The 26,980-nt window shown below is 44.1% G+C and overlaps 1 protein-coding gene across 3 annotated transcripts in view; it reads left to right on the top strand.

Moving 5' to 3' along the window:
- Positions 1-23,035, top strand: part of nuak2 (NUAK family, SNF1-like kinase, 2) — a 41,236-nt gene extending 18,201 nt beyond the window's left edge. For all 3 annotated transcript variants that reach the window (XM_068057462.1, XM_068057461.1, XM_068057463.1), the window contains exons 4-8: positions 5,976-6,127; positions 10,440-10,505; positions 16,414-16,533; positions 17,588-17,720; positions 18,621-23,035. In XM_068057462.1, coding sequence (XP_067913563.1) covers positions 5,976-6,127; positions 10,440-10,505; positions 16,414-16,533; positions 17,588-17,720; positions 18,621-19,726 — 1,577 coding nt within the window. In that variant the 3' untranslated portion in view covers positions 19,727-23,035. The remainder of the gene's footprint in view (positions 1-5,975; positions 6,128-10,439; positions 10,506-16,413; positions 16,534-17,587; positions 17,721-18,620) is intronic.
- Positions 23,036-26,980: the final 3,945 nt, after the last annotated feature.

Below are 26,980 nucleotides of genomic sequence, written 5' to 3'. Positions count from 1 at the left end.
AGCATATTAGACCTGTGCCGAGGAAGGGGAGGCTCCCAAAAATTGGCGCTCCAAATTTAAACCCCGCTAACTCCAGTGGTGGAAGATTTTATTCCCCAGTGCGGTCAGCCCTCTTGTACCACATGTGAATATTGTTCTATGCATGTGAGCCTAGATAGTGAATGTCAACCAGCAATTGAGTTGCAATGGGAAATGGGCAGCACGCTGGGAACTGAGCCCTGAGCCCGCGGCTCCTCCTCCCACCCCCCCCCCCCCCCCCTCCATCACCAGCCAGTATCCCATACTTTGGAATGATCCATGAGATAGGATCCTGGAGAGTCTTGTTCCCCATTCTACCCCAGGAGTGGGCCCACACCCTCTGGGAGAAAGGCAGCAATAAATGAGGAAATCAAACAATCCAATAAAACACCAGAAAAATGACTCCAACTGAAACACTTGTATTTGTCCGCATGAAGTTCACCTGTAATTTTAGATTGTGTTGTATGTGCGTGAGCACCGGCCTGTGGGGTGTGTGGGGAGCTGGGTCTGCTTTGTGTAAAGTGCACAGCTGTCTCCAATAGTCCCAATAACTCCACTGGCAGTCTTCCCTTCCTTGATCTTTAAATAAAAACGTTGTTTGTTTTTTTTAATGCTTTTAAGTGGGTTGTAAAGCACGGAGCGCTGCTTGATTTATGAAGTGCCTCTTGCTATTTTTTAGCAAATAGCCCGCATCGTGGGAGCTGCTGGATACATCGGCGGTGGTGTTTTTGTGCGTGGGGTTTTTTGTTGTACCTCCCTCGACAGGCTGCAGTTTGGTGGACTTGTAGGTCATCCTCGCCGATCTCAGTCCCCATTGCCCCAAATGACCCAGTGCGATCCTTGGCCTCTGCTCAATCAGCTTTCAGGGTCCTAATGCCCCTTCAGTATCCATGAGCTAGGAACTGGGAAAATCAGCTAGATTTCTTCCTTCTTGTTTGACACCCCACCCCCAGCAGCCTGTCGCCTTGCTGGCAGCTGCACGTGTACGGATGTCGGATGAAGATTGGAGGGTATTGGCCTGCCACACGATGCCCTGCACAGCTGAATAGCCTACCGCCACTAGGCTCACAACAAAAATGAACACTGGGGCACAAAGGTGTGCCTGAGTGAGAGTGGGCATTTTGAGAGACAACTATTCCTGTACAGCATAGGCACAATACTGCAGATTGTCACTACTCAAATTGGTACAGAGTGGGTACACAGCTAATTAACTTCATATTTAACAAAACACATGCGTTGCCAGTATTGCACTTGATATGATTTTGCACCTTGGATATGAGGATAATCAGTCAGCAAAAGACAGTGATAGATGGTTTTATTGGCTGTTGCTGAAACGGGAGTATCGTGACTAGTTGCAATAAGTAGGTGCCCCTGATTGCATTTCCTTATAGTGCTGAGTGCTTTCTGTTGCTGTAATGAGATAACGGGTCTGGTGTGAGATTGAAACTCGAGCTTTTTTTTTCCTCTCTCTATGACGGGAAATTCTGCAAATCTAATGTTTGGTGCTTTAACAAAGCCCCAGCCAAGAGGAAATTGCTGACCTTTTCCAAGGTTGGACTGTTTTGTGAATTTACACATTCTTTCTTGCTGGCACGCATTCCTTTGTTCATTATCCCTCCAATCACATCCAGCCCCTATTATTGCCATGACTTCAGTGAATGGAAATGAGGGAAATTTCCATTGGGTTGGATCATGCCATCATTCTCTGGTGTCTGCTCCTTGTCATAAACAACACTCACTCGACCCAAATCTGACACTTTTTTTTTGGGTTTTGTTTTGTTCTCTCGACCTGGCTGATGCAGAGCTGCTTCTCCTCTCTGGGCACCAGCTGTTCCTCTAGTGCTGATGGGCCTTTGCCTTGTCCAAATCAACAATGTGTGAGTCTAGACAGTGAATAAGAAAGAACTTGCATTTCTATAGCACCTTTCACAACCTCGGGATGCCCCAAAGCGCTTTACAGCCAATTGAGTACTTTTGAAGTGTATCCACTGCTGTAATGTAGGGAAAGCACGTCAGCCACTTTGTGCACAGAAAGCTCCCACAAACATCAATGTGATAATGACCAGATAATCTGTTTCTTTTAGTGATGTTGGCTGAGGGATAAATATTGGCCAGGGCACGGTGAGAAATTCCCAGCACTTCTTCGAAATAATGCCATAGGATCTCTTGTATCCACCTCGGTTTAATGTCTCACCAGAAATGGAAGAACAGTAGAAGGAATTCAAACTGGGGAATGAGTACGACCAGCCAGGTGGATAGTGACTTGTATTTTCAGTTGCAAAGAGACATCTGCTGACTTTGTTTAACCAACATTATCGAGTAAATGTGTCCTAAGGTATAAACAAGGTTCCAATAATTTGATGGTTTGATGGTTCACAAACCTGACAGTTTTAACCGGGGAGGGGGGCAGAACCTGCCAGTTTTACGCCCGAGGTTTTCACTGGACATGAGGACTAGTGTAAGATGCACCTGGGCTCTAGCTAAAGTACAGCCAGGCAAATAATGGGTTCAGACTGTCATTTCTACCAAAGGATCTGTTGATATGACATATACCAGTAGAAAGATGGTGAGGGCTGAAACTGGAATCTTAAAGATGAATTGCTCTTTCATTTCGCTATTAGACAGGAATTCATAAAGTTTATCTTGGATTGATCTTGTGTCAGGTTTTTATTGCTCTTTATGAAGCTCCTAGTTTCATTCGGAAACTTTCCTCAAGACTCTTGTTTTTTTTTACTTTGGGGAATTTCTCTAAAGTGAAGGGGGACTCTACAGACTGATTTTCCCCAAGGGGATTCCCCTTCTGATTTTATTGCTTGGAAAGAATCAGCAAGCCAATGAGGAAGTCATGTTCATGAGCAGAACCTCAGGAGATCCAGACTCTCCTAGACATACTAAACCAACAGCCCCAGAATAACATTCCTAAATATATCCATGAGTTATGGGTCCAGGGAGCCCTCCATCATCTGTGGGACGTGTGCAGAGGTTCTTGAAGCTGCCACTTGTTCCAGGATGCTCTGCATTGTAGAGAACACTCTCTGATGTTTTCACAAAGAATGGCATTGGACTCTCTCAACACTGCTGACAGCTGCTGCACATTGTCAGAGAATCTTTGCAGTACCATCATATGGATGTGGTGTCCGAGAAGCATTCACAGTAGGACCTCTTGGGATCATTGTCTGAATGCTCAATAAACCAGTCATTACTCAAATGTATCCAACTATACCTCCCACTTCCTCACCCATTATCTTTCTTGAGTTGTGAATCACTCTGTTCCTCATCTAAACTATCCAAGTAAGCCTCTCTGGGATTAATGCATGCATGCTTTCCATGCACGTGACCTCTGCCACCTAGAAGGACGAGGGCAGCAGATGCATGGGAATACCACCACCTGCAAGTTCCCCTCCAAGCCACACTCCATCCTGACTTGGAACTATATCGCCATTCCTTCACTGTCACTGGGTCAAAATCCTGGAACTGGTAGGCTGTACCTACCCCACATGGTCTGCAGCGGTTCAAGAAGGCAGCTCACCACCACCACCTTCTCAAGGGCAATTAGCGATGGCCTTGCCAGCGACACCCACATCCTATAAAACGCATAAAACAAAATGTAGAGTGGACCAATTCCTGTCAGTATTGCCAGATATTGAGGTCGCTGGCTTTGGTTCCCCTTTCTCTCTAGCACCTTCCTTACATTCAGCCTCTAGTGGAGATGAAGAATAATAAGTGTTGTTCGTTTTCTGCCGTCTACTTTATTTTTCCTATTGGCTTCCTGTAAGGGTGTCCTCAGAAAATGGCACTCAGGACAAACTATGTCTCCATCCCCTATAGCATGCGATTCATATTGCTGCTGCCTCCTCCTCCTCCTCCTCCTCCTCCTTATCCTGTTCCTCCTCCTGTAGACTGTCCTTCTCGGGAATTGCACACAACCTTTTCCTGCAAGACTAAAGAACGCTACTTATTGTCGGTCGCTGCCTGTTTAATGTGACGGCTACCGCAGGACTTTCGTCACTTCTCATGCAGTTCACACAGAGAGATAGCGAGGCTTCAGTGAACACACACTGTAGGCGGCTGTGTCTATTAAACTGAAGCTTTCTATGAGCTGGTCACGACAGATCATTTAATATACTGAGTGAAACCCTTTGTCTTGGGAATGTAATTTTAGAAGAAAGATGTGCTGTCTGAAATGTTGAAAATCTGCATTAATTAGCTTGCAGCCATCACACTGGCCTTTGTTAAACTGGTGAGATCATTAAATCTCATTTTGAATTGGCGAGGGGCCCTGGGAGTTCAGGGAATGCCGACTAGTGATGGCCCCTCCTACATGAGTTCTAGCTGCGGTTTTGGCAGGTGCCCACTCTCAGTGTTATTTCCCTTCACTTTCCCCCATCTTTCCCTCCACCCGTGTTTAATTTCAGTACAAAGAATTTGGTGAAGTCCTGTCTTCACCTTTCCTACACACTGGTCCTACTTTCAATTCTGCAGGAGTAGTCACCCACCCTGCACCCCCACCCCCACATTTTCCAGGCCCTACTGGTGCAAACCATTGTCTGACCTCCTCCAAGCCAACATCCTACTCTCTACTCTCTTTTTTTTAAGACCCAGCTGTTTCTGGTGAGGCCGGAGTTGGGACATTGAGCAGGGGGCAAGTGCATTCCACTGCACTCCAGGTGGCAGATCAGGGAACTCAGAATTTCGGGGGTGGGGTTTGATTGTTTTTTTTATTAGATATTGAGTTGTAGTTTGTTGTTGAACTAAAAATAATGACTCTATTCTCAGTGAGTGGGTGGTGATGTGTAATAGATATTGTTCTATATTATAGAGAGAGAGAGAAAGAGAGGGAGTTCCTTGGCCTTTTTGCTGCATTGTTGTGAAGATTGTGACTCATCTGCCTTTGACAAACTTTATCTGCTCTGATTATTAAGAATCTGAAAGTTTTTATTTTAAATTCCGTGACCAAAGTGGCTGTGTGCTATACGGGCAGTGAGTGCAGGCAATTTTACTTGCAAATCGTGAGATTTGGCATCAATGGGCAGATGATGGGAGGTCAAAATATTCCATTGTGAACAGGATTTGACAGCGAATCTAGGGGTCACCTGCAGTGATTGGCATTGGGTGTCAGTACATTTCCACAGAAACAGAGACTCTTCCATCACTGTGTCCATGTTTGGGCTATTTGACCACGGGGGGGAATACAGCCAACCCTGATCCTATCCATACCCAAAGCCTGCCGACACATACTTTCCAACAGAGGTCACCTGGTGCCCATCAGGAGTGGGAACCCAGCCTGATTTTTACTCGCCTGTTGCCAAGCCAGGGCACAGTAGGAGCACCCTCATTGCTGCCCTCAGCTGGGTTCAGTTGACTTGGAACAGTCAAACCTGCGATTCTTGTGGTGTAGGTGGTTCAGTACCACACTGGGCTGTGTGCCTGCCAACTGGGTGGTGAGGGCAGTCCTTCAGCAATCAACCAGCTTATTCAAGTTTACATGTTCACGGTAAAGTTGCAGATTTTGTATTAAAAAAAAAATCTTTCATTTCTGTTCCTGAGTGTTTATTGCCTCTTTTGTATTCAAGGGCGATTTTACTTTACTGAATTTGTGACTCCCAGAGGGAATCTGTGCCCAAAGGGAGAGCCAACTGGAGGATCAGCTCTGTCGGCTCATTGCTTAGTCTCCCGTTGACTGAAGCTCCTCGCTGGGGCAGTGGAAATGGGCAAATTTCCCCTTTTTTTTTTACTTGAAAGACTCTTCCAACAATTTGAGTTATTTAAATGTGGCTCTTACAACTGCCAGTTTTGTTACCATCTGGTGAACTCTGAACTCGATTAGCAAAGCTTTGTTTCCGTAGCGACACGAGCTTGTAATGAGGTTTGATGATGTTTATGGAATAGCAAGTGCCTTTGAAACTTCAAAGGAATATTCTGTAAACTTAAGGACTTTTTACATAATTTCCTTTCAGTTTTTGAAAACAAAGATAAAATTGTGATCATCATGGAGTACGCAAGCAAGGGCGACCTGTACGACTTCATCAATGAAAAGCAGAGCCTGATTGAGCAAGAAGCCCGTCATTTCTTCAGGCAGATTGTATCTGCCATCCATTACTGTCACAAGGTATGATATTGGGTGGCATCTGCTAAACAGCTTGTCTCTCTGGGTGGGTGACATAAGGGGTTCTGACACAAATTGATTTTCTATGGGCTGTGTCGGCCCTATTGAAATCAGTTAACACTTTTCCACCCACACAGCTGAATGAAACACTCACTCTCTCTCATTCTCTCACTCTCTCTCATTCTCTCTCTCATTCTCTCTCTCATTCTCTCACTCACTCTCTCTCTCTCTCTCTCTCTCTCACTCTCTCTCTCACTCTCTCTCACTCTCTCTCACTCTCTCTCACTCTCTCTCACTCTCTCTCACTCTCTCTCACTCTCACGCTCACTCTCACGCTCACTCTCTCGCTCACTCTCTCGCTCTCTCTCACACTCTCTCACACTCTCTCGTGATTCATTTGGCAATTCCAACCACAATATTAAACTAAGATATTTAGACAGGAAAGCCGCTGGGTTGAGCTCCTCTTTTCCCCCAGCCCCCTTTACATGTTTGTTTTGCGGGCACGGGATGGGTAAGGGTGGGTAAATTAGCCAGGTGATCTGTGCTGGAGAATACGCACAGGCTGCTGTCTGCTGAGTCAGGATTGACCTTGGGCACGAAGCCCCCTCTGGTCAAATAGCCTGCTGATGCTCACTATTCGAGCTTGAAGAACAGCCGCTTGGGTGAGGGACCACAGGGCTGCTGGCACCAATGGAACTGTACCCCAGCAGCAATGGAACACTGTATCCCCAGCGCAAGTCAGTTGCTCTGGGAATGGAGGAGATAACAGAAAGTAAAACCCTCAAACTGTCATGCATTGTATTTTAATGAAGGCCACTGGGAACCAGACTGTTTTCAAACCATTATCTAAGGTGTAACCAGATTCTTCACTGATAAAGTCACAGGTTTGAATGATATTCTGTTTAAAATAGAATGAGCATATTGGGTGTGTTAACAGGTTATGACACACAGGCCAATCTGAATTTCCCGACAGTGGCAATTGCTCCTGGCTGACTTTGATGTAAATAATAATGTGTTCTGGGGGGTGGGGAATGAGTGCTTGACTGTTTTGGAAGCTGAATTTCCCCAAGAACCAAATATCATGGTGCTGTCAAAGTGACGTGTCTTTTAAAAATAAAAAGGGGAAGCGTCACAAAGTGTTTTCTCTTTTTGAATGTTTGTTTTTCCCCATTCGTATTCATTTGTAACCTAACCCCCATGTTTTTGACAATAACTAAACCAACAAGAATGCAGTCACCGTCACGTTGAAGCTAAAGCTGAGGAATGCGTGGGAGAGTGACGGTGTTTTTTTTTGTTCCTATTGAAACCAGAGCTCGGAATATGAGATCAAGAAACATTTTTACTTGTAATTAAAAAAACATTACAGTTTTTCTTTCCTCCTTCCCCTCCTCTCACTCCTGTATCAGGTGTGGTCTAATCAGAGCCCTTCTTGTGAGGGCCAGGCAGTCAGTATTGGCAAGACATTTAATGGCTAAGTGAGTATATAACATCAGGGTCTCCTCCCACCCACATGTGTTTTCCTGTAAAGGTGACTGGATGACGATTAGGGTCAGGACCCCCACCCAGGTTGGAAAGGATGCATGAGTTTGGCTTGAGTATAGGGGATTGAGTTCTTTTTAAAACAGTGGAGGGTTTCAATGGGGTTGGTACAGAGAAAGTAATTCCTCTGGTGGGAGAATCAAGAACAAAAGGACATAATCTTAGAGCTACGCGGTTTAGGAAGAAAATCGGGAAGCACTTGTTTCAGTCTCTTCTGCCAAAAAGGTTGTGGATACTGTAGGGTCAGCTGGAGTTTTCAGAACTGGGATGAATAGATTTTTGTTGAGTAAGGGTATCCAAGGATCTGGAACAAAGGCAGCTAAATGAATTTGAGGTCCAGGGCAGCCATGATCTAATTGAATGGCTGGGCAGGCTCGAGGGGCTGAATGGCCTCCTTCTGTTACTGTGTTCTTCACTGAGTTTACCCTTGCATCATTGACTGCTATGCTACCATTGTCTGGGCACTTCCACCATTACCGTGTACCCCTCTGTGCATCAAAAAGCTAAAAGACCACCTGGCGAAGGCCCCTTTAATTAATCTCAGTCCCTGTATGTTCTGTCCCCACTCAAGAACATTGTACAAAAAAAATAGATATGTACAGGGTATTTTTTTTTTTAAAAAGGAGAACGACTCAACACTTGAATTTCCTGTTTCTTTCCTCCCAAATAATCCAGCGTGGTCTACAACAAGCTCCTCTTGTGATTTCTTCGTGTTCGGCTACACGCAGAAAGCTTTTCCAGCCACCTGGGTCTTTTTAAAATCCAAAAAATTGAAACAGATGTCGGCAACCCAACTCGACCGGCTCAAAATAGACGATTGTTCCTGATTAGTAATAATTCTATTATTTCAGTCCCCTTCCTCGTAACATGTTGTAGAAGCTCTGCGAAAGGACTCTGGTGGGGGTGGGATGGGGTGCGTTAGAGGGGAAGGTTTGTTTTTCTCTTTTGTACAGCGGCTGATGATTGGTTCCCAGGTGTGTTGGTCTCAGTGAGGCAACCTGCTGGAGAGAGCTAGCCTGTGTGCTGTGTGTCTTGGCATTGTGCCACTTTGCATTAGGGAAGTACAAGTCGTGTACAGGGATCAGACAAAGCCTGTTTCTAATTGAGCCTAATTTACAAGCCCTGCAGTCGACGCAGGTGGAGGAAGATGGGGTGGGGGGCGGTGGGTTGGTGGTGGGAAGGGTGGGGGGAAAGGCATGCCAGAGGTGAAAGGTCATTCTGCTATGCCTTCCACGCCTCCTCCACATAAAAGTCTTGACTTATTTTCCAGTTTTCTTTGGATCAGACTCTAGAGGGAATGAAATCTTCAGGGCCCTTGTTCAAACACTCTTTCATTCAAGAGGAACCAAGAGTCTTAAACAGGCAATTGTTTGGGATTTGATGCCTAGGGTCAAAACGTGCACAATGAATATTAGGCCTCCAAAAAAAAAAAAAGCCAAGCTGGAGTTTCATCTAAAAATGTCACCTTACCTTATTTTCAGTACATCAGACAGTATCAATCAATAGTCTAGAGGCTAAAAGCACCACTTGCCATTGCACGATAACATATAGGGTCCAAGTTTGATTTTCAACCGTGCTGATCTCGGCTAGAGCATCAGAGGGAAATCCACAGTTATTCTTTGGATTTTCCCCTGCTTAACCCAGGACCAATCAGGCTCGCCATTCCTTTTGTAATCCAGGGCAGCCTTGAGGTATTGGAGCTTGTTGGTGTTGGATGAGGATTCGGGGAATGCCAACTCCAGTTGGGTCTATTTCCTGAAGGTTTCAACATGTGACCTGCTGCCTCTGTCTGCCCTGGCCCAGTCAAACATCCTTTATTTTCAACAGATACATGTTCATCTCTGTGTCCAATTCCCAATCTAGTAACTCTGTGGTATTGCTTTCATCACATGGACTGCCATGGTTCAAGGAGAAGGTCCTTCACCACATTCTCAGGGGGCAACGAAGGATAGTAATTAATGACAGTCTTGACAGTGATGCCCGCATCCCAAAGAATTATGTATTTTAAATAAACAAAAGCATCCAAAGAAATTAGAAACAAAATTTCCCATGATTTTTCTCCCGAGTTGTCCAGAAGATTAATTCCCAGAGGTTACAATCCTGGAGGATTGGCAACCCTAGGGCAGATGGGATTGGGCGCAGCTGTTGTGCCATCTGGTTTTGCATAGTCTTCTGGGTATTGTGGGACCGATAGCTATATGGACATTATTGGAGTGGGGTAATAGTGTGAAGAGCTGTGGTCTAGCAGGAGCTAGCAGCTTCAGGAGAAGTGGGAAGAAAAATTGGGGAGGTTTAAAAACAAGCTGGAGGCATTGACTGTAAGATGCCAGAACCCCACTGCTGCTGGGACTATGTCAGCCCTCCTGCTGGGCATCCTCCTGTAGGCTCTTCACTGGATCTGCAGGTAGACATCCTGAACTTTGGGGGAGCTCCAGGATTTCGTGCCTGCTTTTTCCAGTTCAGGTAGCTGGCTGGCGTTAGCAAGTTGAGCAGCATGGAGAGTGCGCAAGCCAATTAAAGAAGTGCAAACAATTGGACAATGCGGTTAATTCCGTCTCTGTGGGAGTTTGGAGCCCTTCTCGAATTAGAACCATTCAGCACTCGCTGCACAGAGGGACGGGGGAGGGGGAACTCGAAACTCCCATGCTTCTGCTAGCTAAATCTCCAAGTATGTAGCAAATCCAGGATTAATGCAGAAATGTTTGACTGTCTCTGAACATCCTCTTTTGAGCAAAGCTGAAAATTTATGATCTTGGTGCGGTTTCCTATTTTCCAGAATGGAATTGTGCATCGGGACCTGAAGCTGGAGAATATCTTATTAGATGCCACCGGGAACGTCAAGGTACGGAATACAGCTTCAGCAGGGATACACTAGTATTGGGACAACAGTTTCAAGGATAAAGGGGTAAAGTACCCCTGACTCATGTGATTGACTTGTTTTCTAATCCCTGCATGGCCCGGCCCCCTCCCTATCTCTATAACCCCCTACAGCTCTCCATGCTGGTATCAACGTACAGATAAAAATCCCCAAAGAAACCAGGACTATTAAAATGTACTTTTGTAATTGTGCATCTTTTTTTTAAAACAATAATTCCCAATACCATGTTGTCTATCAGAGAGCCTGGCCTGAAGATCATGTATAAAGGCATCGGGATGTTCTAGTTGAGGGCATAATTATTTGACCTGTGCTCCTCCAGTTCTGGCCTCTTAAGCATCCCTGATTTTAATCACTTATCCATTGGTGACCCTGCCTTCAGCTGCCTGGGCCCTAAGCCTTAGAATTCCATCTCCAAACACTCAGCCTCTCTACCTTTCTCTCCTTTTTAAGATACTCCTCCATATCTACCCCTGACCAAGATTTTGGTCATTTGTCCTAATATCTCCTTATGTGGCTCATTGTCAAATTTTTAGTTAATGCTCCTGTGAAGCACCTTGGGGTGTTTAGTATGTTAAAGACGCTATATAGAGACAAGTTGTTGTTGGTTGTATGCACAGGGGAAACTGTATCTAGAGTAAAGAGGGTGTTGTGCCCTGATTCTGTGACGGAATGTGGATGCTTCTCCAATTTTCTAAAGGGTAAAGTTTTAAAGTTACACATGGTTTTTATTTCACTCCGGAAGGGGTTGAAACAAGGTGTCCTTGTCTGGAAATCTGCTCCATATCACAATTTGTTTCTGTCTCTGCATTAGTACAGTACTCTGCGGTTCAATAAATCCTGCCTTGCCTGCCGCAGACTAAATTGATTAAAGTAGTAACTGCAGCCTCTCTGTTCACCAGCAAACCAATAATGGGATTGTGGTGTGATGGGATCTATAAAAGGTCAGTGTAGCAAAAACACATTGTCACCTAGCAACTGCTGCAAACACTCCCAAATCCAGCTATCTCAGAGAGTCTCTCAGTCCCAGTCGCTTTGCAAGTGAAAAGAGTTTCAGAAAAATAGTGACAATCTCACTTCCTCTGCCCTCCCCAACCTTCCTAACTTCTGAATCAGCCCAAGTCGAGATTGATCATGACCACTATAGACCTATGATCAGTGCCCAATTAGAGTTTAAACCATTATCATGACAACCTGCTGTTAAGAGCCACCTGTTCAGGACTACCTGAATTCTATCCCAAAGAACTAGTGCTCCAGTTCACCCTCATGATCATTGATTTGAATTGGATATTGTCTTCCCTCGCTCTTTTACATAGAATTTGCAGTACGGAATCAGGCAGGGAGTGACTAGTGGGGTACTGCAGGGATCGGTGCTAGGACCCCAGCTATTCACAATATACATTAATGATTTAGATGAGGGAACTAAATGTAATATCTCCAGATTTGCAGATGACACAAAACTGGATGGGAGGGTGAGTTGTGAGGAGGATGCAGAGAGGCTTCAGGGTGATTTGGACAAGTTGAGTGAGTGAGCGACTGCATGGCAGATGCAGTATAATGCGGATAAATGTGAGGTTATCCACTTTGGTAGCAAAAACAGGAAGGCAGATTATTATCTGAACAGCTATAAACTGAGAGGGCAATATGCAACGAGACCTGGGTGTTCTCGTACATCAGTCGCTGAAGGTAAGCATGCAGGTGTAACAGGCGGTAAAAAAGGCAAATGGTATGTTGGCCTTCATAGCGAGAGGATTCGAGTACAGGAGCAGGGATGTCTTGCTGCAATTATACAGGGCCTTGGTGAGGCCACACCTGGAATATTGTGTGCAGTTTTGGTTTCCTTATCTGAGGAAGGATGTTGTTGCTATAGAGGGAGTGCAGCGAAGGTTTACCAGACTGATTCCTGGGATGGCGGGACTGACGTATGAGGAGAGATTGAGTCGGTCAGGATTATGTTTGCTGGAGTTCAGAAGAGTGAACGAGGATTTCATAGAAACCTATAAAATTCTAACGACTTAACAGGGTAGATGTAGGAAGGATGTTCCCGATGGTGGGGGAGTCCAGAACCAGGGGTCAAACTAAGGATACGGGGTAAACCATTCAGGACTGAGATGAGGAGAAATTTCTTCAGCCAGAGAGTGGTGAGCCTGTGGAATTCACTACCACAGAAAGCAGTTGAGGCCAAATCATTGTATGTTTTCAAGAAGGAGTTAGATATAGCTCTTGGGTTTAAAGGGATCAAAGGATATGGGGTGAAAGCAGGAACAGGTTACTGAGTTGGATGATCAGCCATGATCATAATGAATGGTGGAGCAGGCTTGAAGGGCTGAATGGCCTTCTCCTGCTCCTATTTTCTGTTTCATTCAGCCCGACTGGTCCGTGTTGTTTATGCTGCACATGAGCCTCCTGCCGCCCTACTTCACCTAACCCTATCTACATATCTTTTTATTCCTTTCTCTGTCATGTACTTATCTATCTTCCTTTTAAAGGAATCTATGCTACTCACCTCAACTGCTCCAAGTTGTAGCAAGTTCCACATTCTCGCCACTCTCTGGGTAAAGAAGTTTCTTCTGAATTCCTTATTGGATTTACTAGTGACTGTCTTATATTTATGGCCCCTTGTTTTGGGACTCTTCCACAAGTGAAAGCATCTTCTCTACATCTACCTTATTAAATCCCTTTATAATCTCAAAGACCTCTATTAGGTCACCTCTCCGCCTTCTCTTTTCTAGAGAAGAGAGTCCCAGGCTGACCAGTCTTTCCTGATGGTTATAACCTCTCAGTTCTGGTAGCATGCTTGTAAATCCTTTTTTGCCTCTTTATCTTTTTTTGTAATAATAGAGATCAGAACTGTGCATAGTACTCCAGATGTGGTCTGTGTAAGAAATGGGAGCAGGAGCAATACTAATATTTTTATTGGCCTAAAAATTTGCATCAACATAGACCAGGGACTGCATTGCCTCACTGATAACTTGATCCTTCCAGTGAACCACTTGGTTCAATGCATTGTTTCATGTAAAATGCAAGAATTAAGGTGATTGGCAAACAAACCAGGAGACGTGAAAAACTTTTTTACACAATAAGTGGTTAGGATTTGGATTTGGATTGCACTGCCTGATTCATGAAAAGAGGAAAAAAAAAAAGGGGGAAAGACCAGGGGATTGGGATGAACTGGATCTTTCTTCAAAAGAGCCGGTGCAGACTCGATGGACTGAATGGCCTCCATCTGATCTCTACTATTCTATGATTCTGTGATACAGGGAAAGAACTCTGTGAATATTCATTTAATTACACTCCTGATTTATTACTGCTAGCTGAAGTTCTAAGAACAGAAATATGCCAATGGAAGAATATTAATGCATGTTAAGGAGTGTTAACGAGTCCAGATTGACTAGATTCCAATCCACAGACTTTTTTTGCCATGTGCAGTGGATTTCCATAATAATTAAATAGAATTTACAGATTCTGAACTATGTAATGAATCATTTAACCAGGTTACAACAGTGAAATACTGTCTGGTCAAATTTGATTGGTGAATCTTTGGAATTCTCAACCTCCAAGAGCTGTAGATAATCAGTTGTGGAGTATATGTAAGACAGGTCAATAGATTTTTGGCTACTAAGGGAGTTGAGGGATATGGGGATAATGTGGGAAGGCAGAGTTGAGGTAGCCGTGATCTTGTTGAATGGTGGACAGGCTAGAAGGGCCAAATGGTCCATTCCAACTCATTTCTTATCTCTTATGTTAATTTTTCTTTGTATTTATTCTAAGATGACGATGCACAGTGCATTTGTTTCAGTTCTTTTTTCTCTTTAGTTTTCTCCTGAAAGTGCTGCGTGCAGTTTCACAGGTATTTCTCCTCTCCCCTCCTCGCCCACCTCCCCCCACTGCCCCGACCTTGCATCCAGTTTCCTCATTAATGTCAGCAGGATACATGCCTGTAAAAACAACCCAGGACAACCTGATCCTGTCACCACCTGACAATAGTGCCCGTGCGCTTATTGGCAGGAGTCATTAGATGATGAGCGGGAGCTGGGAACCCTGGCTGGTTTCCTCCTCTCTGCCGAGGAAGCAATGAAGCTAATTGTGAGAGCACTTCACTCAAAAGGCCCGACTGTCTTATAACTGGCAGCTCAGTGGAGTAAACACAATCATCAAGCAAGCATTCCCCATTAACTGGGGTGTGCCGTTTGCATTGGTCCCTCGAAACTTTGCAATGTTGTCTATCTTATGTTCCAAGTCTGTTTACATTTTATCTCAATAATCTGGAGGCCCATGACCTTTGCTCAAAACTGACCCTGACATTCGGATTACTGGTTAATATTTAATATGGTCTTAAAATAAAATTGAAAGCATTGAGGGAGGGGGAACGGGGAGCAGTGGATTGATTGAAGATATAGATCATCCATGACCTAATTCAAAGGCAGAACAGGCTCGAGGGGCTGAATGGCCTCCTCCTGTTCCTCTGTCTTTTCTTAAGACGCCATCTGAAAGAGGCAGTGGAAAGGATTTTATTGCAGGGCATTTTCACAATGCATGTGTGTTTTGATGGGAATGATGCCTAAGTGTTAGCTGAATTGTTCGGATGGTTCTGAGGTTTAGACGATCCCAGTGGCTTACTGGGTAAGAACAGGTGCCCATGTGTTACTGAGCCACATATGCCAGAGGATCAAGATTGGATCCTTCGTCTGTGCTGCCTAACTGACTCAACTGGGGCACTAGAACTGGCTGCAATATCACCAAGATAGGAATGGGGAGGTGAAGCAGAAAGACAGCCAAGAAAGAAAGAACGTACATTTTTATAGCACCTTTCACAACCTCAAGGCATCCGAAAATGCTTTACAGCCAATGAAGTACTTCATTGAAGGAGGAAGTATAATCACTCTTGTAATGTGGGAAATGAAGCAGCCAATTTGTGCACAGCAAGCTCCCACAGACAGCAATGTGATAATGACCAAATAATCTGTTTTATTGATGTTGATTGAGGGATAGACTTTGTCGGAGGACTCCGGGTATAACTCCCCTACTCTTCAAACAGCGGCCTTGGGATCTTACACGTCCACTAAGAGGGTGGACGGGGCCTCTGTTTAACATCTCATCCAAAAGTTGGCACCTCCAGCATATTGCAGCACTCTTAGTATTGGCACTGGGAGTGTCGGCCTGTATTTTCTGCTCCTCAGCTTTTCAGCCTTTTGCAATCTAAATGCAGGGTTCCCCCTCATTACTGCCATCCCTGCTTGAAAATGCTTGAATGTGCTAGGACAGAATCAGAGACGCCATCCACTACGCTCCATTGGGAGGACAGCTTTCTGCCCATCATTGTCTAGGCTTACACATGAGGAGTGGTCACTCGGACCAGGTACAGTCGGTTGGTGCAGTAAAAGTTGGTGCAGGACAGAGAAAAGGAGGAAGTGACCAATTCACTATCGCTGCCTCCCACGTCAGGATCTGATTGCACGGGGGTTTTTTTTTTTTGGAAAATAAAAAAAGAATAATTCTTGGCTTGGTGCCTTACTGGTGTGTCAGAAACTGGGCCAGAAAGACCCTCTGGGAGACTATTCAGTCCAGACCCAGGTCTAGCCCCTCCTACTTTCGCTTACCCTGATAAAAAATGTAATTACATACATACCATCTGTCAGTTCCCCTCAGCTTGATCTGATCCAAGCACATATAATTCTCCTAAGTAAATACACTGCAAATTGCACTGTTTGCTTGTTTAGAGTCTTTTAGCAGTGCTGTGTACATGTTACGTGCTACTTATCACTCACAGTGAGTTGTCATTTGAATTTTTGATGTGACTCAGATTTACAACAGGCAAAGGTCAAGCAATGGTGATGGCTTTCTCCACTCTAAAGTCTTAACCTTTCCTTTCCAGATTGCTGATTTTGGTCTCTCCAATTTGTACCACCATGACCGGTTTTTACAGACCTTTTGTGGCAGCCCCTTGTATGCATCTCCAGAAATTGTCAATGGCCGCCCTTACAGGGGACCTGAGGTGAGTGTGCAGCATTTTAGTTGCTCCTCGGAATGGTAAAGACCTACTCCCAAACTGTTTTTCTTCATGGACTCAGTTATCTGGTACAAGCAAAGTTACCTGTTCAAAGGAGCTCCAGCATGCCAGTAGGAAATCGTGCTCCTCTTTTTCACCTCTGCAGGCCCACCAAGGATCTTCCTAAGCGGCTAAGCCAACTCCAGAGGAGACCTGGGCTTGACTGTGACATGGTGTTATGTCCAAAACTAGGGGCCATAAGTATACGATGGTCATCACTAAATCCAATAAGGAATTCAGGAGAAACTTCTTTCCCAGAGAGTAGTAAGAATGTGGAACTGATTACCACAATGAGCGGTTGAGGTGAATAACATAGATGCCTTTAAGGGGAAGTTAGATTAGCACATGAGGGAGAAAGGAATAGAAGGATTTGCTGGTAGGGTGAGGTGAAGTTGGGTGGTAACCGGGTCATGTGGAGCATAAACACCAGCATAGATTTGTTGGGCCAAATGGCCTATTTCTGGCTGTAAATGCTATGTAATTGTGTGGTCTTGTGACTTTAGTTGGGGTTGGAATAGGTCTATAGTATATAGCAGGCAAAATTAGCTGTGTAACCGTCAATATATTGCATCTGATTATGGAATGTTTAGCAAATAAACCTGTGAGTCCTTTCCTTTATAAGACGAGTGTTGACATTTTACACTTGTTGGCTTTAAGCCAACCTGGTAACAATTCTATAAATCCAACTTAAAACACTAGTAATAGCCTTCAGAAAATGCAACCAAAATAACACTGTCCATACACAGGAGAGTCAGAGGGTCACTCTCTAAGAATTATGCTGAAGACACCACATTATATTATACGCCAAGTTGATGCAAGGTGTTTAGACAGGGTTTGAACTAGGACCACAGAACTGAACCATACAGTTTAGTGAATAGACCCAATTTATGGGTAGTGTTTTGTTTTTAACAGAAGATTATCCTACATTCACCACGATCACCGGCCTCAAGTCTACTTGATTTGGTTTCCCTGGTGACCTGAATTTTCATCCTCTTGGCAGGTTGACAGTTGGTCCTTGGGTGTACTGCTCTATACGTTGGTCCATGGCGCCATGCCTTTTGACGGGCATGATTACAGAAACCTGGTCAAACAAATCACCAATGGCGAATACCGCGAGCCTACCAAACCTTCAGGTAAAGAAAGACTTGCGTTCAAATAGCACCTTTCACAGTCTCAGGACATCCCAAAGCTCTTTACAACCACTGACATGCCCTTGAAGGCTTCCCACTGTTGTAACATTGTAAACATATTGTAGGCATGTCGGTAGGAGCAGACTGATCACTGAGGAGCCTAACTGTTTTCCTTAATTTCGGTTTCTATAAGGATAAGCGATCAGGAGTGAAAGCCAGGCAAATATACAGTCCAGGTGAGATGAGCAAGTGTGTTTAGGGCAGACATCAAACCTGGAACCTTCCTGGTGCCTGTGACTCAGTTTCAAACCAAGAAGTGCACTTTCTGACTGAGTTATTGAGTCTTATTGAACTTATATCACATAAGTAATAGTATCAGATGGTATCCTAACTCGAACCAAGTCTTGTTCATCCATCACCCCTGTGCTCACTGACCTACATTGGTTCCCAGTCCACTAACATCTCAAATATAAAATTCTGATCTTTTGTATTCAAATCCCTCCATGACCTTGTCCTTCTCTATCTCTAACTTCCTTCTGCCCTACATCCTCAGAGATCTTTGCACTCCTCCAATTCTTCCCTGTTGTGCATCCTTGATTGGTGGTTGTACCTTCATCTGCCTGGGCCCTACACTCTATAAGTCCCTCCCTAAACTCTCCACCTCTCCTACTCTCTTCTATAAGCTGCTCCTTTAAAAACTACCACTTTGACCTAATGTTTGGTCACATGTCCAAATATCTCCCTATAAGGTTTGTAAAATTTTGTCTGATAGTCCTCCTGCAAAGTGCCTTGGAGACAATTCACAAAAGTGCTATATAAATAGAAGTTGTTGGTGGTGTTACTGTTGCAATTGCATTAATTGGAAATGATAGTGATTCACGTTCTTCTTTGACTACATCTCAGATGCATGTGGGCTGATCCGCTGGCTGTTGATGGTGAACCCTGATCGCCGAGCCACAATTGAAGACGTTGCTACTCACTGGTGGGTGAACTGGGGGTACAAGACGCCAGTCTGCGAAATGGAGTCAGTGCGCGACTGCGAATCGCCGGTGACTATCACTTTAGACTGGGTGCAGCGGTCGTCCCGTATTGTCTTCGAAAGTGGCTCAAAGATGCGTTGCTTCTTCAAGCAGCACAGCACACCGCTGGAGCGGCAGAGGTCGCTGAAGAAATCGAAGAAGGAGAACGACATTTCACACTCGCTGCAGGAGGGGGTGGCCTCCGAAAGCCAGGGCAAGTCCCTGTTGAAGAGGCCAAAAGGAATACTGAAGAAAAGGAACAATTACGAGCATCGCTCGCACAGTGTAGGCAACGTCAATCACTCCATGCCTTCAGAGGAGACTATGTTTGCTCGTAAAGACTCCAGCTCCTCAGCAGTGGAAACCAATAGCCAACAGCCCAATGCTGCTGCCCCTGCACCAAAGAAAGGGATATTGAAGAAGCCTGTGAAAAGAGAATCTGGCTATTATTCTTCACCAGAACCAAGTGAGTCGGTAGACTTGCTGGACTATGAGAACTCCTCTGTCTTTGAGGCGGTGAGTTTTGAAACTAACCATGCCAACAGCGATGGCTCCAAAGACACAACATGCAGGCGCAAAGGCATCCTTAAACACAACGGGAAATACTCCTCCAGCAGCACGGACTCTGCGATGGGCAGTCCCACCCTGAGGAGCTTGGGCTCTTTTAACGAGTTGGCCTTTTCCGACATCAGGCTTTCGTCAAATCGGAGCTACCCATCGAGTGCGGTGAGCGAGGACAGCATCCTCTCTTCCGAGTCCTTTGACCGGCTTGACCTCCCCGAGGGGCGGCAGGAACGCAGCCAGATGCGGAGCTGTGTCTCCGCGGACGACCTGCTCCACCTGGACGGTTCTGAGTCAGACTGCAGGCCGCGCCTTCGCAAGATGAAGTGTTTCGCTGAGTTGGGCGACAGCAACTTCTCCCTCATGGACCTCGATAATGTGACCGAGGTTTACAAAAAGGCTGTGGCGATTTGCAATAAGCTGATCTGAACGGGACGATTTGAATGGCTCTGAGTTATATCTGTGCCCTAATGATGGTTCATTGTATGTGATTGACGTCAAAGCAAATGTGCTGTGAGAGGGAAGATAAACTGGATAGAGATGCATCTGAGGTTGCAGAATGTGTCTTTGAAAAGAGAAATAGGAAGAGAATATGGAATAAAATGAGAGTACGGAATGTGAACGAAGGATTAGAGAAAGTAGAATGGAGCCAAGGCATAGTGCAAGGAGACACTTATTTGTTAATCTGATGCAATGTTTTGCATCAAGAATACATGGAAAATTGTCTAAAATTGGGCCTAGATCCTGCATTGAAAGACACTAATTAGGTGACCCAGACTTGCACTATGAACCCTGAAATGAACAGTGGCAGAAGGAAGGGAGAGATGGTTATATAAAGCAGGCTGATAAGATTGAAAATGTAAGATAAGGGATAAGGTTAAGAAATAATGGTATGTGGAAAAGGAAGAGAAGTGATATCCTATTCCCCCCCCCCACCCGCTCTTTTTTTTAAGGAGAAAGAAAATATATTGGTGAATGAGGGGGGTGGGGGGGGAGCATCTTTGCAACACTTGTGGTAACAAGACACCACCATTGTGTTTGCCTGTGCCATTGTTGAATAGTAAATCTACAGCAAGTGCATTTCAGCAATGCTATGGCTGGATAAGCAATACCTGTGTTATTGGTCAGGTGAAGGGTACCTTTTGCACCCATGTAACAGTCCCTGCCAAAAAAAGTGTACAAGACAATTGGACAGTTACAGCAGACTGAAAACTGTGTTTACTATTTATGTGTCAAACTTATATATATTTTGCCTGTTAATTTATTTTTCCCACTGTCTGAGACCTTTGGTCGTGTGTAAATAAACAAATGCTGAAGAAGTTTAATGTTATAATAGATTTTTTTCTACTGCTCAATTAATTATAATTGTGGCCAAAATTCTACAAATGCAATCTTTAAATTGCAATTGATTAGAGCAAGGGAATGTGTGTGTGTTTTCCTGGGGGAGGGGGGGAGGGAGTTGACATCATGACACATTTTTTGACTAAGTGCTGGACAAGTTTTGGCATTGACATACAGTCAGAATACTGAAAGTTTGTTTATGATCTAAATATAACATTCCATATTTGAATGTTGTGCAGAGCTGGGGAATGTGAGGGGGGAATATGGTGTCTCCATAGCATTCTTTTGCTAGGTATATTTTTCTGTACTGTCCAATTCATATTGATTGTTGCATGCCTTTCTGACTGAATGTATTTCTGATTGGTGAAATTTTTTCATTATCTTGAATGAGTACTTGAACCCCACCCGGGGATGCCCTGGACTCAGCGTTATTGGTTAAAAGCCTTCCACCCATCTTTTTTTTTTTAACCCCTGGCTCCCCACCAACTCCACACTTCTTCAATTTCAAAATGGCCTTAAGGCTGGATATTCAGAATTTGGTATAAAAAGGGAGGGGAGGAGAAGAGCTCACCATGAGGGAGGAGTCACAAAGTCGAGGTCAGCCTGGTGATGTGTTTGATATTAACTTGTGTTCTGTTGTAGGTGTGTCAATGCAAGGCGATTTGGTTTAAAGGAGTTGCATCATTTTGTCCAATTATCTACTGGTTAATTTCAGGCATGTCACATGAAGTCTATGAAATGGACTGTCCTGTGAATATCTGTGTGGGGGTTTGGGGAGATAGGGAAAGAGCAGACAGGAATTTAATAATATACCCATTACTAAGTTGGGACCATCGAGTTTTTTTTGGGTATTTGGGCAGTAATCTATTTTTTATGATTTCCTGTAGACCAACACATGATTGTAGAAAGGGGATGTTGAGACCTCAATTGGACATCAGTTAATTTCTTTATTTAAAAAGCAGAAAGATGCCATGATATCTGCCAATAATTGTCAATCCATTTTTATAATTGTGTAACGGGGCAATATTAGTTTGGGTTTAATTTGCCACTTGTGTTTGCAGAGAGCATTGACCACACTGAACCCCTATGAGTTGGTCACCTGCCTGTTTTCTCTGCTTGATAAGGGTGGCGAGGTGGACGCAATGGTTGAAGGGGTCTTGGAGAGAAGAGGATAAGCTAAAGATTGAAAGGAGTGAAGGAAAAAGAAATGTTAACCACCTAAGCTCTTGTTGGGAACGTAGGAACAGGACTGGGCCATTCAGCCCTTTTGAGCCTGTTGTTTACATTCAGTTAAATCATGGTGGCTCTGTAATTTAGCTCTATTTACCCATCTTGGTTCCATAATCCTTAAAACCCTTACCTAACAAAAATCAATCAAGTTCAGTTTTGAAATTTTCAATTGACCACCACCACCCCACCCCCCGCCCCACACAGTCTGCACAGCTTTTGGGGGAGAGAGTTGCAGATTTCCACGACACTTTGTATGAAGACACTTTGTATGAAGAAATGCTTCTTGACATCACCCTGGAACGACCTAACTTTAATTTTGAGATTATGCTCCCTTGTTCTGGACTCTCCCACCAGAGGAAATAGTTTCTCCCTATCTGCCCTATCAACTCCTTTAAACATCTTAAAACACCTCAACTGGACATCCCCAGAACCTTCTATAATCAAGTGGCCATACTTGGAGGTGGTCCCCAGTTCTGACCAGTCTGCTGCCGAACTGGTTGACCTAAGCTTGGAGCAGCGGTCAAGGGTTGCTACAGTTGGTTTCAGCAGCCTTGGGCTATGAAGGGGAAGAAACCATCAGCGTTCCCACTGGCTGTCGTGATCCATTGACCTTCCCATCTCCACCGCACCCTCTTGCTAGAAGGTCTGAACATGCAGGCATGGGGTGAGAAGATCAGCTTTGGCTGTGATGTTCCAATGAGCTCAAATATGAATGCTCAATGTCTGGATTTAAACCTAAAGAATGGCCAGTTGATTGAGGGCTTGTTCCCATGGAATCATAGCCCAGCAAGGGTTGGTTGCCTTCGTGTGAGAGGACGAGAAGATCTGTGGGGGGTGGTGGTGGCAGGAGAATATGATCGCAATTACACAAATATTTCCCATTTTGCATCATCTGAAATGAACAGACCAGTTTACGTCCCTGTTCCAGTAGCTGAAGCTCGGGGGTTACAGCAATCTGTGACCTTGTTGCCTATCTGCTGTGGATTACATGCTTTTTACATGTGTTCCTTGAGTTACTGAGTAATTTGTATCAAACAGAATGTTGGACTGAAGAAATCTATGATTTGTTTTGTTGTAAATTGCTAATTTATTTTTTTCTGTATCAAATTTCTTTTTTAGATTGTTAAAATACATTTGCCACACATTAAAAACAAATCTGCCTTTAAAGCTGACTCTTTCAAGTTTTCTCTCTTTCGTTAATCTGAAGGAAGGGGCATTTCAGTAACCATGTCAACCCAGATTGTGTGTGAATAATCAGCATGTGCGTGTGTGGAAACCTAATAGTCATGTCCTTTTATAGTGAAATCTTTGCCTCCGTAAGTGTTCGTTACTTTGAGAGCGACTGTTTCCAGTTGCTGAGCTAAAATGATTAACAAGATGAATAAAAATGGGCCTTGTCCCCCTCTTCTCTTCACCCCTCCACCCCCAGCTGTAAGGAGTTGATGAGCAGAAGCTACAACCTTCTGCATGAGAGAGGAGAGAACAATGGAGGTACGTAGATCTTGTAGCACAGAAACCAGACCATTTAGCCAATCTGATCTGTGCCAGTGTGTATGCTGTACACGACCCTCCTCCAACTCTACTTCATCTCACGCTATCAGTATATCCAATTCCTTTCTCCCTTATGTCTAGCTTCCCCTTAAATTTTATTTGCCTCAATTACTCGATATGGTAGTGAGTTCCACATTCTAAACACTCTCTGGGTCAAGAAATTTCACCTGAATTTTTTATTGGGTTTATTAGTGACTATATTCTATATTATGACACCCCCCACCCAAAGTTTTGGTCTCCCCCACAAGTGGAAACATCTTTTCTACATCTAACCTATCAAAACCATTTATAAGTGTAAAAGACCTCTATCAGGCTACCTCTCCATCTTTTCCAGAGGTAAGAGCCCTGGTTTGTTCTGTCTTTTCTGATAGGTATAACCTCTCAGTTCAGATATTGTTCCTATACATTTTTTGCACTTTCTACAGTGTCTCTTTCTCCTTTTTACGATGTGGTTAGAACCATTGCTTAGAGCAGCTTCAGTGGTCGATCAACAGAAGGTCGTGCACTTCTCTTATCCCATCCTCCGCTGCAAAAACAAAGAACAAAGAAAATTACAGCACAGGAACAGGCCCTTCGGCCCTCCAAGCCTCCGCCGATCCAGATCCTCTATCTAAACATGTTGCCTATTTTCTAAGGGTCTGTATCTCTTTGCTTCCTGCCCATTCATGTATCTGTCTAGATACATCTTAAAAGACACTATCGTGCACGCGTCTACCACCTCCGCTGGCAACGCGTTCCAGCCACCCACCACCCTCTGCGTAAAGAACTTTCCACGCATATCCCCCCTAAACTTTTCCCCTCTCATTTTGAACTCGTGACCCCTAGTAATTGAATCCCCCACTCTGGGGGAAAAAGCTTCTTGCTATCCACCCTGTCTATACCTCTCATGATTTTGTACACCTGCATCAGGTCCCCCCTCAACCTCCATCTTTCTAATGAAAATAATCATAATCTACTCAACCTCTCTTCATAGCTAGCGCCCTCCATACCAGGCAACATCCTGGTGAACCTCCTCTGCACCCTCTCCAAAGCATCTATTGAGAATTGAGAGAAAACAGATATTTTCATACTCACTAAGAATCTAAAAGCACAAGTATTATTAAGAGATCTCTGGGCTCTGCGCCTCAGGAAGGAAATATTGGCCTTGGAGGGGATGCAGTACGGATTCTCCAGAATAATACCTGGGATAAAAGGGTTAAATTAGGAGGACAGGTTGCATTTACTCAGCATGTATTTGCTTGAATATAAAAGATTAATGGGTGAATATAATTGAAGTGTTTAAGATGATTAAAGAATTTGACAATAAATAGAGAGAAACCACTTCCTCTGGTGGAGGAGTCCAGCATAAGTGGGCGTAACCCTTAAAATTAGAGCTGGGCAGTTCAGGATTGAAGTTAGGAGGCACTTCACAACGGCGAGTGGAGATCTGAAACTTTCTTTCCCCGAAAAGCTGTTGATCAATTGAAAATATTAATTTTAATTAGATCTTTGTTATGCAAGGATTTTAAGGGTTGCGGAACAAATCGCGTGGGTGGAATTGAGATTCAGATCAGCCATTTGAATGGTGGAATGGCTGAATGGCCTTCTCCTGTTCCGATGTTCTTAAGCATAGGTTTTTAACATTTCTTTTTCCTTATCTGCTTCAAGTCTTGAGGGGCTGATTGGTCTACTCTTATTCCTATTTGAGGGGGGGGGGGTTGTGTGTGTGTGTGTGTGTAAATTTGAAGGTTTCTTGCCTGTTTTCCATTGATTTCTGAGGCAACTCACTGCTCCTAATGAACTGAAATTTTGAGCTGAGGTTTTCCCCATAAATGGGCAGTGGTACTGTAATAGGACAGTTATTCCATTCAATATTTTCCTATGCCATTGGAGAAACTTTTTTTTCTGCTTCAGTCAAGCTTGCTAAAGTTAGTGTGGGACTTCAATATTATGAACAGTACTAGTCTCAATATAAATACATTGACTGCAGCATGAATCAGAATCATACATAAATAAACTGACATGTACTTGTCTGCCAAAGCAAACAGAAATGATCCATAAAACTTCTTTTGTGACCTAGTTTTAATGTCTCATGAAATACTAAATATCTCCAGCACCACACTCCATTACTAGAGTTGCTAAACTTCCAGGATTAACTGGGAGTCTCCAGGGATTGAAGACGATTCTCTAGGAACAATTCTGCGAAAAGGACCAGGAGAAATTCCATAGGGGATTTAAAATAAGAAATCAGTTTGTTTTTCATTTGCTTTGGATGCTTTTGTTTGTGAGTTTATTAGTATGCTGCAGATGGGGGTAAAAGTGCTGTTTGACTGACAGACCAGAATCATCCAATTGGGTAATAAAGAAACTCCGCGTTTCCCAGTTGTGTGAAAGTAGGTGTGCCGTGAAGATGGAATTGTCGGCTGACCAATGGTAGGAGCTTGGGAGTGGGGCAGTTGGAGGCAGGTAATCATGTGATCAAACCTCCAGGAAGATGTCTAACCAGTGTTGGCAATCTTAGTCATTAGCCAGCTGAATAAGCTGGGCCGGGTCCCTGCTTCTAGACCTAAGTCAGCTTCTCTCCAAAGGAGAGCACTGGAGGTGCAATCTGGGCCATTGTGCCCTCGGGTTTTCCATTCCTTTGTCTTCTGGTCTCAGGAAAATCCATTTCAACCTCGCATGAGCAAATCAGTATAAAATATGCCCAGAGATGATTAAATCCTGAATGAAGGAGCTGGATAAATACCTGGTTGGAAATGGGATTGGTGGTTAGGGAGGTAAATACAGACAGAAGAGCTTTTACTTCACAGAAGTATGGTGGATTAGCAATTTATGCAGGTATTAGCTGTGGCTCAGTGGCAGCACTCTCACCTCCAAAGCCTAGCTGTGGCTTCAAGTCCCAGTCCAGCGAACCTAATCTAGGCTGATGCTCCAGTGTAGTACTGAGGGAATGCTGCATTGTCAGAAACGCCCTGTTTCTGATCAGATATTAAACCAAGGCCTCTTCTGCCCTGTCAGGTGGACATTAAAGATCCCATGGCATGATTTTGAAGAAAAGCAGGGGAGTTCTCCCTGGTGTCCTTAGCCAATATTTATCCTTCAGCCAACAGAAAGCATATTATCTGGTCATTGTCATAATGCTGTTTGTGGGAGTTGTGCAAATTGGCTGGCATGTTTCCTATATGACAACATTGAACACACTTCAAGAGTACTTTATTGGCTGTGAAGCACTTTGCGATGTCCTGAGGTTGTGTAAGATGCTATATAAATGTAAATTCACCATCAAGGCTCACACAGGAAGATTGGTGACTTAGACAAAGCATCAGAGGAACTGTAATCCAGCAAGGGCAGCTGGCTTGAGAGGAGAAAAAACTCGCTACAACAGTGACTATGCTTCAAAAGTGCTACATTCCCTTCCAATTGAAGTATAGTAATGACGGGAATGCCTTGTGCTTCCTCCATTGGAATCCTATCAATGATCGAACCTTTTCCATTCACTCTCATTAATACAATTCTAATGAAGCAAATTCATTCCCATTCACTCCCATTGATAGAATTCCAATGGACTAAATTCCTTTCCCA

The sequence above is a fragment of the Heterodontus francisci genome, chromosome 25 (assembly GCF_036365525.1).
Source record: "Heterodontus francisci isolate sHetFra1 chromosome 25, sHetFra1.hap1, whole genome shotgun sequence".
Taxonomy (NCBI): Eukaryota; Metazoa; Chordata; class Chondrichthyes; order Heterodontiformes; family Heterodontidae; genus Heterodontus; species Heterodontus francisci.
This window is presented reverse-complemented; position numbering and strand designations above follow the sequence as displayed.